We start from the raw sequence: 17,512 nt of genomic DNA, 5'->3' as shown, positions 1-17,512 counted from the left end.
TGTAGCATTGGCTTGGAACCATCCTTAAAACAGGAAGTTCATTTCGCTGCAAAAGCTTTGACTATATATACATGGACTGCTATCTCCTATTGTTGTTGAATGGGAATCGTGAAGCCAAAGCAATAGAGGTACTAGATCGGGACATGGGCTCTGAGCATGCGCGAGATTTCGTTGCAACGAGCGTAGCGGTTGTTGGAACGTAGGAGGGTGTTCGTCGCTCCGTGGTTCACCGTGATTGGAAGGTGCGAGGGTGGGTGGAATTCCTGCGCGCGCATGAAAATTCCCGATGCTCCCGATCTAGTACCTCTATTACTTCGGCTTCATCGGCAACAATGAAGATAGTAGTCCATGTATATATAGTCAAAGTGCAAAAGATCATAATATTTTCATCTTATAAAAAAATATTCACACGATCATAATAAATATTTTATTACGCATATTATCATAGTATTTTATATGAAGTACATAACAAAAAAAAAAATCAGTAATGCAGTCTTCAAAATAATATAATACAATATATTTAACGTATTTTCAAGTTTGGAAATTATATGACTTTGATTATAGTAATATATGGAACGATTAATATGTTTAAATAGCATTTTCATAAGCGTAAAAAAGCTAAATAAACACTAAACAGGTGAAATGTTTTACAATAATGACTTAATAAATATAATGTGCGATCACAAAGTTGTTTATTTGGTATGAAATAGGAAATTAAAAAAATATATTCTATTAAAATAGAAACGTAAAAATTATGGAAAATATGAAGAATGGAAAAGTACGTAATGATAGAGGTAACAGAACAATTGACCAAGGTAACAGGAGGCAGTCATATTTTTTTGATTACAGCTTTTTGTTTGATGGCACACTGATCTTCTTCAAACTGTCTTCCCAAATTGTTAAACTCTGTAAACAAAGAGATACTTATATTAAATCTTCGAATCAAACCAAAGGAGAAATAATCCATTGCATTACTTTTTGATAATACTGAATGTAATGTTCACTCAAAGCCAAGAGTATACATTTTATATCGTGCTTTTTTTCGATATTCCATCTTTCTAGATCCGATCTTAGGTCTTCATTAGCAATTTGCAGCTTATCGTGATTGTTCTGAACATCAAAATAATTGAGTTAGCCACAGAAATGTTGAATTCACTCGTATACCAATGATATTAACGTACTTCTACTGTAGTGATGAGCTTTGAAGATGTTTCCGAAGAATCTAATTTTTCTTCTTTATCGTTATTTCTCCAAATGGAAAATCGTCTATCACCATCGTTATTCGACATCTATGCAAAAATTCACGAATTAATGAATTATGCGGCCAAAATAATGCGCATAAAATGAAAAAATATTAACCTGATCATTTTTCTTTCTGTGAATTTCTTCTATAGACGATTCATATTGAACTTGAACAGTGTCACGTCTAAGAAGCGCTTCTTTCACGCTATCTGCATACAGCAAATATTCTTTCACCGGCTTAAAAAGAAGAACAAAAAAATTAGGAAAATACGAAAAAACTTGTAGAAAAATGGAAAATGTAAATGGAACGATAGCTAACCAATAAAGCAACATATTCTAACGAATTGACCAGCAATGTATCGTGAACGGTACTGACATCACTAAGAGCTTGTCCAACTGATAACAGCAAAGGTGACAAAGTAATCTCAGTACTAGCCCATTTTTCGAAATCTAAACCCAGCTGAATTGTTCCTTTAGTTAATTCTACAACAACAACATAATTCGAATGCGTTTAGTCACGTGCGCAGGTGTTACGAAAAACACAGCTGCACGTACGCGAATTTTATTTGTTTATTCAGGGTATAACAGATTAAATAAATACCTCTTCTATCTTTGTATATCCTACATATCACCTTCTCGAATGATAACAATTTTTCCGTCAAAGCTGTCAGGTATTTCTTAACTTCTTCAAATTCCAAGCTTTTCTCTTTAGTGTTGCACATCAATGTAATATTGTAGATTCCTCCTGAAACTTTAGTTAGCAGCCCTGAACCAGTACTTTTTTGATAAGAAGATAATTCCTGAAATTTCAACACAAATTATAATTTTGATAGTTAGAAGTTCAGATAACAAGCCATCGAATGCGAGCTTATTCTAACTTTAACCTACCGTTAGACTCGCGGTAAGAAAAACTTTGAGATGTTCACTGTAACTGAGAATAGGATGTTTAACCAAACGATTTAAAAATCTATTCAACATCATCATTCGAAACATGATGAAATCTTTGGCGTATCGATCCAGATGACCCAACAGAGAATGCTTATTAGGAAGAGGCTGTATGAATGAAAATAACGAATAAAATTTGAAATTCAGCAGATGTTATTTCGTACCTAATTGCTTCAAATATTATAACTTACAGGAATTAGACGCGTAGGATATGATTCGATGAGTTTATTTCGAAGCCATAAGAAATCATTGTATCTTCTGCGGACTACATATTCTGTCTCTGCAAACTCCGGTCTCGAGGTCTACGAACATATTTCGTATGAATAGTCGGTAACTCCCCTTGAATAAAATATACATATCATACCAGATACCTTGACAGAAATACGATATGAAATGAACGTTTCGAATGATTCCACATGTCTCTGAGGGCTATCAACAACAACTTTCAAATCAAGCACTAAACCATCAAGATTTTCTTCTTCAGAGTAAAGTTTGAAACTTTCACATGGAATGACATTCTGGAAAAGATCAGCATAAAAATAACTAATGTTAATTTGTAAGATATGGAATTAGGGCAAAATGTATCGATACATACTTCGTGATAATCTACAGACGAGGACTTTTCTAAATGCGTTTGAAGATCTTCGATTATATCTTTTTCGGATGATACGGCATCATCGGTGCTCACTTCTAAAATTGCAGCTTTAGTTTCTTTCGCCATGAAAACCAGCGTTGTATGACGGATTTCTAATACGGAAAAATCAACTCGATGAAAATAACAAAATTAGTGGAGAAGTGATAAGATAATGAATTTTCAATGAACACATTATCGACACGAAGGAAAACTGATCATTCTATAGCAATAATCTGCTAAAGTCGTACTTATAAAGGCTTATTAATTTGCCACATTATGTAGAAAATTCATTACTTTAAAAATTCGTATCTAATTTTTATCAGAACAATCAGAAATTCAGAGAAGAGAAGACGTTCACGGTTCAGAAATCAGTATCAGAATGATGTCGAAGTAGGTCACAAATCCGACCTTATTTTGTCCTGTCGCAGGTGGAAGTGGTGCAATGTGGTTGGTGTTCGGTGTTTTCCTAAGTTGGATTGGAGGGGCTGGGGCTGTTGAGAGAGGAAAAATAATGCAATATTTTCAATTTAAAACTTTGAATTTATCAAATTGAATTTTTCAAATTCATTTTCGTTCGTTTTTTTACCACTATCCAACCATTTGTTCAGTAGTAGGTACCTACCTGATTCAAGGGATAGGTCTACACAAAAAATAAAGCTCGGAAGTTGTGATTTTTATCCCCCTCCCATTACTTTTATATCAAAAATTAAATTCGGAGTTCGGACTAAGACGATCCTCCGAATCCACTATCTCCAATTCTCATCACCCTAAAATCTAAATGAAATAAAATGACTTCTTTCCCCGCGAATAAGTATTTCTCGAACGTTGTTTTCATCATTTCATGACTACGTAACCAGCGTAAGCGTAACCTTACTGAATTTCCAAATTAGTATTCCTCGAACAACCGCTTCCCACTCCCCAGAATGATATTTTCTCCAAGAATTGCATTTTCAAAAATATAAGAATTTTTTGCGATTTTAGCAGCAAAACAAAACTTTTGAACAATAAATTTTGCTTTTTGGTAAAGTTGGATTTTTTTGAAACTTGACGAATTGTTTTGATCAAAACTTGATCTTTTTTTTGCAATTTCAACGAAAATGAAAACAGTTTTTACCATAAAAAAGCAACACTTTCTGGAAATTTTAACAAAAAAAATTTTCTTGAGCAATTTTTTTTTATTCAAATAAAACAAGACATTGAAAATCGTTTTTTTTTTTTTGAAGTTTTAACCAAAAATGGGTCCTTTTTATTTGTATAGTTTTTACAAAATTATGGAACTTCTCTCAATGTTGAAAAAATAAAAATGCAGGTAAATTTTTTGGCACCTAATTTTAATAAAAACTTGATTTCATTTTTGTTTTCAATTTTACCGAAAAGTAAGAAAAAGGCGAATATTTTGGAACAGAAAAGCCCTTTATGGAAATGTTGTCAAAAAAAGGGGGAAAAGCACAACAATTTGTGGCAATTTTGATTTTAATTTTTAAAAACAGATTTTTTGAATTTTTACAAAAAAAAGTAAAATTTTCTGGTAACTTTGAAAAATAAACTCATTACTTACCTACTTTTCGTAGTTTTGACAAGAAAGGCATAATTTTTGTGAGTAATAAAATCGAAAGCATCTGGAAATTTAGACCAAAAGAACAGATTTTCTTGACAATTAAGTATAAGTAGTTGAAAAAGAGGCATTTTCTGTAATTTTGACAAAAAATTCATTTAAAAATTAAAATTATACAAAAAAGCATAGAATATGTTCACAAAATTTTAGCAAGAAAAGTAAGAATTTTTGGAAATTTTGATTTGAAAAACCAGCATTTCTCTCAATTTTGAAGAAAGTTGTGAGAAAGTACATAGATCTTACAATTTCCATCGCGATATTTTGACAAAATAAGGTGGGTAAGTTTTTTTTAGTAATTTTTATTTTAAAAATATTTGTTTTTTATGTTTTTTTATCTGGCACAAGAAGCAGATTTTTTGGCTACAATAAAAAAGGTAAGTACTTTCCGCAATTTGGGGAATAAATCATTTTTTCTGACAATTTAATTAAAATTACTGGTATTTCTTGCAATTTTTACATATTTAGATTTTAATTTCAACAGTTTTTATACAAACGTAGGTCTTCTTAGTTTTTTTCAATTTTTCCAAAAAAAGTAGGTATCTATGGTTCTTTGATAACTTCTTGTTTGTTTGTTCGTTTGTTTTTTTTGTTTTTTTTGCTATTCAACTTCAACAATTAACATACTTGATTCTTTTTTTACAATTTTTTATTATAATTATTTTTGGCAGCAAAAAAAGTCCAACAAGAAAGGAGTCAAAGTTGAAACTTTGTTTTTGTTGAAAGTAGAATTGAATAGATGAATAGAATATTGCTTTTTTTCCTGCAAGAAATAAGCACTCTAATTTTAAAAAAACGAATACCCAAGATCGAATTAATAATATTTTTTTTCTTTTTTAAAAAGAAAGGGAAGAATAAGAAACAAGTTGCAGGAACCATTCAAAAAAAAAATAAAAATAAAAACTAGACCCGAATACAGCAGTTAGTTCAAAGTTCAAAGTAAAGTTGAAATTTGAAATGAAAATTTTAAAAACTCATTCAAAAACTTTAAATTTCTAATTATTTAAAACGATTTCTTGTTTACTGGGACGAGAATCGACGAGTTGGAAATTGAAATTGAAAATAGGAAACTGACGGTGAATTATTGCATTGCACCACTTCCACCTGTGGAACGACAAAACAAGGTTTTGTGCAAAACACTGATAATAAAATTTGATAAACTTTTTTGAAAATTTTTTTGTTAGGTGAGTGTTTTAATGAAATTTCAATGTAAAGCAATAGTTTTTTAAAAATGATTTATATAATAAGTAATTGATTCAATTCTGGAAACATCGAATGTCTAAATGGCGACGAGTAAAATCGCGAAGAACTTCATTTACATCAAACAACAAATCGCCGCGTTGTTGAAGAGCACCAGCAACACAGTAAAATGCATTTGGTTAATCGTTTTCGTCAGCTATTCATTTTCATTTTTTGAAACTGCCGTCGATGTGATCAGCGTCACACCGGGATATATTATACCACCGCATTTTCGAATATGGTCTGCGTTTACATTTTGCTTTTTAGAGCTGCATTTTTGGAACGTTTTAACCGATATCGTGATGATCGGTTTATGTGGCAAAGTAATCGAACCTCTATGGGGTCCGGCGGAAATAATGAGTTTTTTCATCGTAGTAAACATAGGAGTTGCTCTGTTCTCTTCTATCTTCTACTTATTCGCTTACATGTGTACTTCGTATCCTTATTACTTGTTCGATGTTCATATTCACGGATTATCTGGTTACGTTGCCGGAGTTACGGTGGCTGTGAAACAGATAATGCCTGATATCCTGATTGTGAAAACACCCTTGGGACGCATCACCAACCGAAATATGCCTTTGATGGTTCTCTTTTTTTCGTTTGTATTTTGGTTCGTTGGAATTTCTCAAAGCACCAATACAGTAATGATGTCATTTGGCGTCTACGTTAGTTGGATTTATTTGAGGTTCTATCAAAGACATTCGAGTGGCACTATCGGAGATATGTCAGAATCGTTTAATTTCGCCAGGTATGTGTAGATCTAGCTGTACACATGGTGAGAAAACAAATGAAGAGTGATATTCCAAAACTCGCTTTGTCCATTTTTATCAAAGTTGGGTTTTCAGTGGTACCTGGTAGATGAGGTATTAACTCACATTCCTACATCATCAACCTACCAAAATGAGGTGTTACTGTTGTTAAACTCACCTAAATAGCCAATTCACTAAAAATTAAAAAAAAATAATGTTCCAAAACGCGCTTTGTCCATTTTTATTGAAATTTTTTTCAGCAGTATTTAGTGGATGAAATGTATAACTACACTCCTACATCATAAATCCACCCAAATAAAGTGCTAAACTCGCTTAAAAAGCCAATTTACCCGTTTAAAGGGAAACTGTTTTTCCTCTCTCCTGAAAAGTTGTGAAAATGGACAAAGCGAGTTTTGGAATATCACTCTTCAAATCGTATATTTGTGTACTAATATTGTGTTAGGTATGTTGCAGTTTCTTCCCGAGTATTATTCAACCGTACGTTGGAGTATTGGCAAATACCATATTCGATTTGTTAGTGAAAACGAAAATATGCAAGAAACGAGTTACTATTATTGACCCTTCGAACGACTTGACTGGTGTAACTGTTGGCGCATCGGGAGTTAATCATGATAAAGAAAGAAGAAAGTTAGTCTACACCTTAACTCTGTACATTTTTCTTACTCGGGCAGTATTTTAAATTACTCACTTTTTTTTGTAGACAAAAAGCGTTGAAAGCTTTGAGCGAACATTTGAATAAAACAGATCGACCTCGAGTTGTAGGAGCAGTTTTACCACAAAAAAGTATACCATCTTCGCCAAAAAAGAAAATCGATAGCCCATCTTACTCTGGAGACAACGCTTCGATTTCGACTGCATTCCAAGAAAATGAACCTTTGATCTCGAATGAACAAAAATAACACAAATAATGTTTGAGGATAATTTCTTTTACTTCGATTCATCATCTGTCAAATCCTTCACGTTTGCGAGTAGTGCTGCGTGAGTGAGTATTGTATAAAAACACCTCAATTCGTGAAGAATTAACGAGGATTTTGTTTTACGTGGAATTTCTTTCAATTATTACTTACTGTACAAAACTGTTTCAAAAATAATTTTCCAAAATTGTTACCTTATAGCGATTCATTAACATAAATGTGTCTTTTAGTTTGTACTATTTATGTCTATCCTATTAGCTTTCCAAAAAAATGAAATTTTAATTGACTGTGATTTTTTGTACAGTAATAAATTATGAGATTTTTTCATGTCAAGTCACTAATGTGTTCCATTGGAGAATTTCATTGAAACTTTGTTAGCGATTACTACATAATAAGATGTGCTTATTTTATGATGTTGAATGATACTTGTTTTTTTTTCTCTATGAAGTAAACGAGTAATAATTTTCAACTTGTGTAAATTATTTTACCCTTCTACATATAGTCGGGTAGCCCACTTAAGGATAAATTGCACCCCCCCCCGTCGATCTTCCGGGGCAACTTTTTTCTTAAAGGGGGAGTCCTACGGAACATTTCTAGCCCTTGTACTCAAAAAAAAGTGACCCTACTTACAAAATGGCGGCCATTTTGATTGACAGGTCAGCCGAAATCGCGATTTTGCGTTTCAACATAGGACTTGCACAAAATTTTTCAAACTGTACAAAGGTAGATCGAAAGATCGAGCAAAAATTCATCACTTGTCAACATTTCAAGAGCTGAAGTGCGTTTTTAGATTTTTGGTGAATTTTTGAAAATCAAATTTAGGCCAAAAATGAGGGAAAAAATCACAATTTTACCAAATTGACCAAGAAAGCTGAAATTTGGGATATACCCTATTTTCGACATGCCAAATCGATTGGAAACTGTTTCAAACCGTTTTGAGCAGGTCTGGAGCCTCCAGCAGATTTTTGAAACTCGAAATTTCCACAAAATGTCGCCAAAATGGAGTTGGAAAGTTGAAATTAATTCTGCAAACTAATTTCAATACGCTACGAAGCAACTGAAGGGGGATTTCAAGTCGTTTTGGAGTATCCAGCGATTTTTAAAAAATTACTGGAGCCACCAGGAGATTTTTGAAATTTTAAATTTCCTAAAAATTTCATCAAACGGAGATGGAAAGTCAAAATTCATTTTGCAAACTAATTTTAATACGCTACGGTCACTACGAAGTCGTCTGCTGGTGGATTTCAAGTCATTTTGGAGCCTCCAGCGACTATTTGAGAGGTCATGTGGTGTTTTTTGGAAAATTTAAATTTTCAAAAAGTAGCTGGAAGTTTCAAAATCATTTAAAACCATTTGAAACCACCATGTAGTCGACTTCATATCGTATTGAAATTAGTTTGCGAAGTAAATTTCAGCTTGCCAACTCCATTTGGTAAAATGTTGCGGGAATTTTAAGTTTCAAAAATCTGATGGAGGCTCCAGGAATTATCAAAAAGTCGCCGGAGGCTCCAAAACGACTTGAAATTCTCCTGCAGTACTTCCTTATGCATTGAAATTAGTTTTCAGAAGTAATCTCAGCTTTCCAACTCCATTTTGGTGAAATTTTGTGGGAATTTCGAGTTTCAAAAATCTGCTGGAGGCTCCAGAACTGCTCAAAACAATTTGAAACAGTTTCCAATCGAATTTTCATGTCGAAAATAGGGTGTGTCCCAAATTTCAGCTTTCTTGGTCAATTTGGTAGCATTTTGATTTTTTCCCTCATTTTTGGCCTAAATTTGATTTTCAAAAATTCACCAAAAATCGAAAAACGCACTTTAGCACTTGAAATGTTGACAGGTGATAAATTTTTGCTTGATCTTTCGATCTACCTTTGTACAGTTTGAAAATGTTGTGCAAGTCCTATGTTGGAAGAAAGAAGTTGCCCCGGAAGATCGCCGGGGGTGCAATTTATCCTTAAGTGGGCTCCCCGACTACTAGTATTTGCAATAAAATAAGGTTCAACACATTATTCGAGTACAGATTTACTTAGTAAATATAGCTGATTATCAACGTCGTTTTACAAACTTAACAAATTGAATTCCTCGAAGGAAATCGGTATCCATAAAAACTGTCTTTTACATACAAAACTTATCATGTGTACAAAATAACTAACAAAGAAGATAACCGTAATACAAAAAAGAATTTCACGTAATAATATTGAAGAAATGAAAAATAATACTAGTAGAACCAAAAAAAAAAAAAACGATAAAGGCCTTTTATAAAATTCAACCCTTAATAAAAATTTGTTTGATTGGGTGGCTGATGCCATCTATGCGAAGGCGGTACAGGAAAAGGCTGCATTACCGGTTCGTTAGGAAACTGGGATCTTCTCGGCGGTGGCACCATAGGAGGCGCACGACTTGACATGATGGTTTGATTCATAATAGTTTGCGTTTGCTGACCAGGGCTGAACGTATTAAGATGCCCTTGCGGAGCAGAAGTATAATTTACCGGGCTATTGGTAAAATACGGAGGATGCGATTGCGAAAGTTGTCCCATGTTGGGTAATTGACCAGGTGGAGGGACAGGAAACGGAATACTAGAAGAAGTTTGAGTAAACTGAGGCGAAAAGCTCTGATGAGTGAATCCAGCAGCCAGAGACATACCAATCGAGTTGTTGACAGCATCGACATTCGAATCATTTAATTGCACCGTGATGAGATTACTACGCATTCCAGATGCTGAACCAACTGCTCCGGCAAGAGTAGACGGAGGAGGATAATTCGGAACGAGTAAAGGGCTACCGAAATCAGATTGCATCAACTGTTGCGAACCACTGACCGGTAAACGCATCTGAGAAGATGGAAGTTGATTCGATTGCGAATGCAAGATGTGTTGATGGGCTTGATGCAAAGAATCTTGAGAATGGGACGATAACGATGAATGCTGGTGTTGAGATTGCTGTTGCCGCGAAGTTTGATGCTGAGAAGACATCGTAGAATGTCCGGAAGAGGAGTGAATTTTATGAAAATAGTCGCTCGTGCTATTGTTCTGGACTCTGGGGTCGTTCGCTACGGCATGATGCTGTGCTACCGTTTTAAGGCGATTGGAAGATGACAACGATGTCTTGACAGATGGGATTACTTGATTAGTACTGATATTCTCTTTACTTTGGGATGTTCCCGTAACATGTCGATGATTAATATGTGCCTAAAATAACAGTAATTATAAATTACTATTCAGAATACTCGATAATTGAACTACAAAATATGAATGTATCGCATGGCGTTACCTGTAAATCACGTTGAGAAAGATACGTTCTTCTGCAACCTGTATTACCGTATCTCGAACCACCAAAAGTACACATGAATACAGTACCTAAACCGGTTTTATCGATACGAACTACTTTCTCCTGACATCTAGGGCAAACTTTGCTCTCTTGTTCGGCACAGGATGCACAAAAGACATGCTTGCATGGAATCTAAACCAAATATTTCAATATTATTGAAATCCAATTTTTAAAGAACTAATACACACTGCAAATTTACACATTTCAGAAGCTTACCATACGACCGTAAATTAAAATCGGAGCTTTGCACTTATCACAACAATGTATCATGGGATTGATTACTTTTTCGCCGATTAAATGCGTTTTATGATCCCAATTTAAACGCAGCATTGGTTCCGGTGGACCTTTATTAATGGTGGAAAAAGTTGGTGCTTCAAGCTGAGTGATATCTGCATCCATATCCACTGAAAAGATTATATTATGAAATCATTACTAAATGCAGAATACTAATTACCGTACTGCAAAACAAGAAATACTAATTCTACGCTTACAAGTGACTGCTTCGGGTTCATTGCGTTCTTCCTGTATTGCAGGAGTTTCCGGGGGTTTGTTTTCATTTTCAGCGGCCTACAAAAAAAACAGGTATGAAGTAGTGTGTTTAAAAAACAACAGTGAACGTACTGACTATGTACTGACAGAACTGTCAATAAGAATTGAAAACTGATAATAGAAACCGTACACTTGATACCTTTTTCCTGCCTCGTCCTCTACCGCGTCCTTTTCCACGACTTGAACTTTTAGTTTCCGAATCCATTTCAGATGCCGGAATTCTACTAGTAATTTCCTGCAAAGTTGAATACTCGACCGATCGTACACAAAGAGGAGTGAACAAGTCAGTCAGAACTACATGGGAAACTTTCAAACTTTTAACTATTGGTTTGAATTTTTACAATACGAATACATCACAGAACGCGTCAGTCGATAATTCAAAAGATACAAAATATAACACAAAATTACGAGTTTAAAGTTCCCTAGTTCTATCACATGCTTGATGATATCGAAATTCGAAAGTTCGAAAGTTCGAAACTTTGGAAACGTCCTTATCAAAAAAACACCACACACACAGAGAAACAGAAACACAGACAAAACACACGACGAGGAAAAAAAACAGGGAATGAGGACGAAAGACCCCCAACAAACTGGATGGTGTAACTCGTGGCAACGCTGCGCCCGGAGAAACGAGAGTCATAAACAGACGTCTCAGGACAGTGAGTTCAAAACGATCCCAACATGGCTGACTCCCATATATGACGTCACTATCACTGTTTATGATAAGAACTTGTAAAATTTACGTGATTCGCATAAGTATTGCAGGTATTTGTATTGGAATAATCGAATAATGCAATGAATCTGAATGTTTAGCCGTTTTACCAGATTATTGGGTATGCTCTGCACCTGTTGAAGTTGAACTACAATATCTTCTCAGTTTTCTCATCAACTAATAACTACCACTACTCAATGTAGTTTTTTGGTGAAAGTATAAAAATTGAAAATGTCCATTGTTTGTGTTTGATGTTTGAAAATTATAGAAGTGAAGTCAACATTTCGCAACTGATGAACTGATGAACATTTCGAACTTTCTGAGTTTCTGAAAGCATCTCAATCTTATCTAATTAATTTAAATTCATTACGAGTACCTTCCAGTTCAGTAGTTCTACATGAAAATCTTCATAACAAATAAAAATTGAGTAACATAACATGATTGATATTTATGTATTTTGTATACATTAAGTTCAAAGTTGAGTTGATGCGATTATCTATTTTGATCCCACTGTCATACATATGTACTTAATCAATCAAAGCCAATCAAATGATAAAAAGCTGCAAAATGAATAAAGAAAAATATGTACTGAAGAATATGGTTACTCGAGTTGGTGGTAAAATCGAAGTGACAGGGATATTACTTTGAAGTTTGAGATGATAGCTGTGAAAAGTATACAGTGTATAGACCTTTGAAGTCTGTTGTATCTACAGTTTCATAAATCCTTCGTGAAAATAGATTAAATTCATATGCAGAATATGGAAATGTGTCTTGAAAGTTGAATCTCGATTTTCAAAAAGCAAAGTTGAAATCAGATTCAGATTCAGAATGCGAATCGCGTAAATTTTACAAGTCCTTATCATAAAAAGTGATAGTGACGTCATATATGGGAGTCAGCCATGTTGGGATCGTTTTGAACTCACTGTCCTGAGACGTCTGTAATCAAAATAGAACGGCGGACGTGCATATGTAGTGAATCAAATGAACGGTCTGTTGAATGTAATGTTACCAACCTACGTTAGTTGAGAACTGGAATTACTTTCAAATTTTTTAAATTAAAAAAGAACAAGAAAAATGCATTATTATTTATTAATAATTAATAATGGGAGTGGGACCCATATTTCGGAAGTGAACCTCTGTTATTCAAGTTACCTATCAGCCTATCGGATGTTTTTGAAGAGAATTAATAATTACGTTGTTTAATGCTTTTTAAATTTTAATTGAAAACGAAAAACATTAATTACATTTACGTAATACACACTCGTAATCTCATCATTACACCTCTGTCGCTAGATGCAAAATGTACGTCATTATGAGCGACCTAATGCCGGGTCAAACACGTACGTAATAGCCGTATTATGTACGTGGTGTTATGTGGCAACACCGCGAAACTCCTCATTACGTACGCGTTACGTTTGGACATAATTTAACTGGTGAAGTTTGGTTAGTTTGGTCACTCGTAAAGACGCACATTTTTTGCATCTAAACAACAGAAGTGTAATGGTGAGGTTACGAGTGTTTATTATGTAAAGCACCTTACATTACGCGATTAATAAAGTGTGTAATTATGAACTCGTGCAAAGTTACAGCGCTTGTCTTCGACTCGCGCAGTAACTTTGCACTCGTTCATAATCACCCACATTATTAATCTAGTAATGTAATGTACTATTACTTTGATGCGAGGCATTCTACGAGTATGAGCCAGTTAATTTTGCATTTTGAAGAGTGTACCAATTTTATTATCCTCAGTTTATCACATAGAAAAATTTTCAGGTACATACCTATACCTACATACTTACTATAGCAATGACTTCACTGAATTCTCATGGAAACATGGTGATTTTCCGAAATTTATCCTGTTTTATATGTCATACAATGACCATACCATCATATTCAAAGCAGGACAAACTCAGAAAATCACACTGGACGCTGCGAAAAGAGCTCGAAACAGCGAAATTTGGTCAGAGGGTGGCTGATTCTGAACTCGATAAAAGCGATTAGTGCCTATTTCCAAAATTTCCTTGCAAACGGTAAACTTTTAATTTTTAGATATTTTTATTAAGTATGAAAAAAAGCTGGTCAAAAAACCACTCTTGAGGTGTCCCTCCCAAAATCGACTCAAATGTGGATAACTCGTTAAACAGGTCGAGTATAACACAGAATTCGATTTTTAGCTGCCCAACTTCATATTCACGCCTTCTGAAGCTTATTCAAAATTCTGGAGAAATTGAAAAATCGCGCGGGAGGCTCCAGAATGGCTGGAAAGGGTGAAATTTGGATTTGGGGAATAAATATCAGTTTTAGGACTTATTTTGATCATTTTTACTGATCATAGCACGAACTTTTTTTTTAAAAACAAGAATAACCAGAAACAGTTAATTTTTAATTTTCAAACGTTCGCCAAAAATCGAAAAATCAAGTTGGACAGCTGAAAATTTGGTTCTGGGGGTTTTAGACTGTGCTTTTTCCAAGAATCGCAATCCTGTTCAAATCGGAGGGTGTCACCTCAAGATCCCTTGTCAGTTTAATCCAGAGTTGGCGCGATTCCTCGATTGGTCAGAATCGGATTCCTGAATTACGATTCTCATACATGGGAGAATCGCGATTCTCTAGTCTCGATTCTTTCACAAAGCGAATCCGGTTCTGAATCCGATTCTTTAGCAGTTCTCGATTCCCTCCGATTCCGATTCCCAAATGGGCAAATACTAATTTTTTTCAACTTCGGGACTTGACAAATGAATTTGAAATGAAATTAGTAATTTCCCCAACTAGGTATATGATCATTTTGCATGTTCTATTCTTTCATTTATTGCTGTAAGCACGGAATCGCAGGAAATCGCGAAGGCGCGATTCTCCATTAAAGAGGATCCGATTCTTTCATTACGCGATTCTTTCACTGCATAGAATCACTGATTCGCAATATTTTCACACAACAGCCAACCTTTAAAAAAATGTCATCAGTCCCGAACTACAAAATGCAAATGCATCAGTAAAATCCATTAAAAACAGTACATTTTACTGTTTTAACACCTGCAAGGAATCGCAGGGAATCGAGAAGGTGCGATTCTCTATAAAAGGGAATCGGATTCCTGCATTTCCCGATTCTTTTGACTTGGGGAACCGCGATTCGAATCCGATTCGAATCGTGAGAATCGGATTCTTTCTCGATTCTTTCACGCGATTCGAATCGCGCCAACTCTGGTTTAATCACATCGAAAAATTTTCGGATACTTACCAGCAATGACTTTACTGAATTCTCAACAATCAAAAAAAAAAAAAAAAAAAACATATTCGAATATTTAAATCATATTATTAGTTTCGAATATAGAATTCGGACTGCGAATATCTCGCTTGATGTTTTCGAAAAAAGTTTCATTATTTATACCTCTTGTAATCGCTTTTTTGGTTTTTATGGCTGCTACTCGAACTGCTGCGCCTTGTGTGCAAGCATCCGAGAACTTTTTCAATTTTTTTGAATAGGTGCTGATAGGAAATACCTAAGGAAATATTTTCCAAAAATTGAAAATGACAAATTTTGGGCCAAAAAACACAAATTAATTAGGTATGGTTGTTTTCCCCCTAAATCGAGGTCATCGAGTAAGAATTTAGGGTCCATTTCATTCTAAGGACTTACCCCTTTATAAATTTTAAGGGGAAAAAAACAATCTCTGTTTGAAACTTCAGTAAATTTAAAAATGAAAATAACAATTTCTCTTTAGATACACTTATTAAATATTAACTGGAAAAATTTTCATTACATCTCAAAAACTCGTTATTTCACTCGGCAAAATTGGTATTTTTTTCTCATACCAGTCAGAAAATTTTCAGTCACCACCTCCCCCCTTCACTAAACAAAACTCAATTCTTTCCTTGTCACATTGATTTATTTTCATTATTGAATAAAAAATTTTAAAAAATCATTGTACAACTCGCATTCAAGTATCTTAACATGAGAAAAAAACAGGAGGAGAAAGATTTTGAGGGAACGAGCCAAAATTGATCAGTTCTGGGCAAGATATTACGAAATAATCAAAAATAAGATGGGTTTCCTACCAAATCGAGGCTCCTGAATTTGAATTTGGACTCTATTCCAGCTGAAATGTGACCCAAGGACCACCCGTCCACCCTCATCGATTTCGTTGATAAATCAATCCCCACTACCGCTAAAATTAATTTTTTGTAAAAACATTTCACAGCTGTATCAATAATGCATAAACACATGCGTGTGCAAAATTTTTGCTCGTTCCAATGTTTTCAGCCCAAAATACACAAAAAACAAATTTTTCATCAGTTTTTTGGCTGAGCGAGAAAACTCTAGGTGTTGTGTATGAACTATACTGATTACTGGGTTTTATTTCGAGACGTAAAAATGTAGTGAAAACTGTGAAAAAAACAATTTTCTTGGGTTATTATCGTCAGATCTAACTGAAATTCGGTGTGTAAATGTGCCATGGCACTATTGACGCAGGTGTGAATTTATTTTTCAAAAAAATTGGTTTCAGGAGGGTAGGGGTTGATTTTACGACGAACATGATGAGGGGGTATTTTGGTCATAATTAGGCTGGAATAGAGTGCAAATTTGAGTTCAGGAGCTTCGATTTAGTAGGAAACCCATTTTATTTGTGATTATTTCATAATATTTTGCTCAAAACTGATCAATTTTGGATTTTTCAAAATTATTTTTTGCTCTATTTTGAGTCAACCGTTGATTGAATCGAAAAATGTGTAATAATAAAAGTTGTTCAGCGTGTCGAGTAGAATCGGAATAGTGTTATTTAAAACATCAGTTACCTACTCTTTCATCCTACCCAACTTGATTTGAAATAGGAATAATTAAGTAGGTAATTCACATTTTGAATCTCAATGTCCCTTTAGTACTCGACACGCTGAACAACTTTTATTATTACACATTTTTCGATTCAATCAACGGTTGACTCAAAATAGAGCAAAAAATAATTATGAAAAATCCAAAATTGATCAGTTTTAAGCAAAATATTATGAAATAATCACAAATAAAATGGGTTTCCTACTAAATCGAAGCTCCTGAACTCAAATTTGCACTCTATTCCAGCCTAATTATGACCAAAATACCCCCTCATCATGTTCGTCGTAAAATCAACCCCTACCCTCCTGAAACCAATTTTTTTGAAAAAAAATTCACACCTGCGTCAATAGTGCCATGGCACATTTACACACCGAATTTCAGTTAGATCTGACGATAATAACCCAAGAAAATTGTTTTTTTCACAGTTTTCACTACATTTTTACGTCTCGAAATAAAACCCAGTATAGTTCATACACAACACCTACAGTTTTCTTGCTCAGCCGAAAAACCTTCAAAAGTTTACCCTCCCTCCCTCAAAATCTTTCTCCTCCTGTTTTTCCTTGTGTTAGGATACTTGAAAGTTGAATGGTGAATGCGAGTTGTACCTACAATAGTTTTTTTTTTGTTTTTTATTCAATTTAGAGAAAATAAATCAATCTGACAAGGAAAGAATTGAGTTAGGCGGCGACTGAAAATTTTCTGACTGGTACCATGAGAAAAAAATACCAATTTTGCCGAGTGA

General features: G+C 34.3%; 3 protein-coding genes across 3 annotated transcripts; 1 reads left to right on the top strand and 2 right to left on the bottom strand.

Moving 5' to 3' along the window:
* Positions 1–413: 413 nt before the first annotated feature.
* Positions 414–3,205, bottom strand: LOC135846489 (sorting nexin-30-like). Its single transcript, XM_065365603.1, has 10 exons — positions 2,783–3,205; positions 2,559–2,705; positions 2,379–2,489; positions 2,131–2,295; positions 1,844–2,042; positions 1,562–1,725; positions 1,360–1,479; positions 1,182–1,289; positions 976–1,110; positions 414–906 (listed from the first exon to the last, which is right to left on the bottom strand). The coding sequence occupies exons 1-10, from the start codon at positions 2,906–2,908 to the stop codon at positions 844–846; spliced, it is 1,338 nt and encodes a 445-aa protein (XP_065221675.1). The 5' UTR covers positions 2,909–3,205; the 3' UTR covers positions 414–843.
* Positions 3,206–5,590: 2,385 nt separating this feature from the next.
* Positions 5,591–7,825, top strand: LOC135847362 (transmembrane protein 115-like). The gene is made up of 3 exons (XM_065366840.1): positions 5,591–6,420; positions 6,896–7,069; positions 7,143–7,825. The coding sequence occupies exons 1-3, from the start codon at positions 5,717–5,719 to the stop codon at positions 7,339–7,341; spliced, it is 1,077 nt and encodes a 358-aa protein (XP_065222912.1). The 5' UTR covers positions 5,591–5,716; the 3' UTR covers positions 7,342–7,825.
* Positions 7,826–9,361: 1,536 nt separating this feature from the next.
* LOC135846488 (E3 ubiquitin-protein ligase Hakai-like) lies at positions 9,362–11,839 on the bottom strand. Its single transcript, XM_065365602.1, has 5 exons — positions 11,373–11,839; positions 11,176–11,251; positions 10,901–11,088; positions 10,628–10,816; positions 9,362–10,545 (listed from the first exon to the last, which is right to left on the bottom strand). Exons 1-5 carry the CDS (start codon positions 11,436–11,438, stop codon positions 9,628–9,630), a joined length of 1,437 nt encoding a protein of 478 aa, XP_065221674.1. The 5' UTR covers positions 11,439–11,839; the 3' UTR covers positions 9,362–9,627.
* Between the last annotated feature and the right edge of the window lie 5,673 nt (positions 11,840–17,512).

The sequence above is a fragment of the Planococcus citri genome, chromosome 5, assembly GCF_950023065.1.
Source record: "Planococcus citri chromosome 5, ihPlaCitr1.1, whole genome shotgun sequence".
NCBI classification, from domain to species: Eukaryota; Metazoa; Arthropoda; class Insecta; order Hemiptera; family Pseudococcidae; genus Planococcus; species Planococcus citri.
Note: the sequence above shows the minus strand (reverse complement) of the source record. Positions and strands in the feature narration are given on the sequence as shown.

What these genes read in the sequence shown, in the direction of transcription:
- LOC135846489 (XM_065365603.1), bottom strand. Translation starts at nt 2,908, where the DNA reads ATGGCGAAAGAAACTAAAGCTGCAATTTTAGAAGTGAGCACCGATGAT. An exon ending in CGTCTGTAGATTATCACGAA is followed by an intron (nt 2,706 to 2,782) that starts GTATGTATCGAT and finishes GATCTTTTCCAG; the next exon opens with AATGTCATTCCATGTGAAAG. An exon ending in ACAGAAAGAAAAATGATCAG is followed by an intron (nt 1,290 to 1,359) that starts GTTAATATTTTT and finishes ATTTTTGCATAG; the next exon opens with ATGTCGAATAACGATGGTGA.
- LOC135847362 (XM_065366840.1), top strand. Translation starts at nt 5,717, where the DNA reads ATGGCGACGAGTAAAATCGCGAAGAACTTCATTTACATCAAACAACAA. An exon ending in GAATCGTTTAATTTCGCCAG is followed by an intron (nt 6,421 to 6,895) that starts GTATGTGTAGAT and finishes GGTATGTTGCAG; the next exon opens with TTTCTTCCCGAGTATTATTC. An exon ending in CATGATAAAGAAAGAAGAAA is followed by an intron (nt 7,070 to 7,142) that starts GTTAGTCTACAC and finishes TTTTTTTTGTAG; the next exon opens with ACAAAAAGCGTTGAAAGCTT.
- LOC135846488 (XM_065365602.1), bottom strand. Translation starts at nt 11,438, where the DNA reads ATGGATTCGGAAACTAAAAGTTCAAGTCGTGGAAAAGGACGCGGTAGA. An exon ending in GAGGACGAGGCAGGAAAAAG is followed by an intron (nt 11,252 to 11,372) that starts GTATCAAGTGTA and finishes TTTTTTTTGTAG; the next exon opens with GCCGCTGAAAATGAAAACAA. An exon ending in TTTTAATTTACGGTCGTATG is followed by an intron (nt 10,817 to 10,900) that starts GTAAGCTTCTGA and finishes TATTTGGTTTAG; the next exon opens with ATTCCATGCAAGCATGTCTT.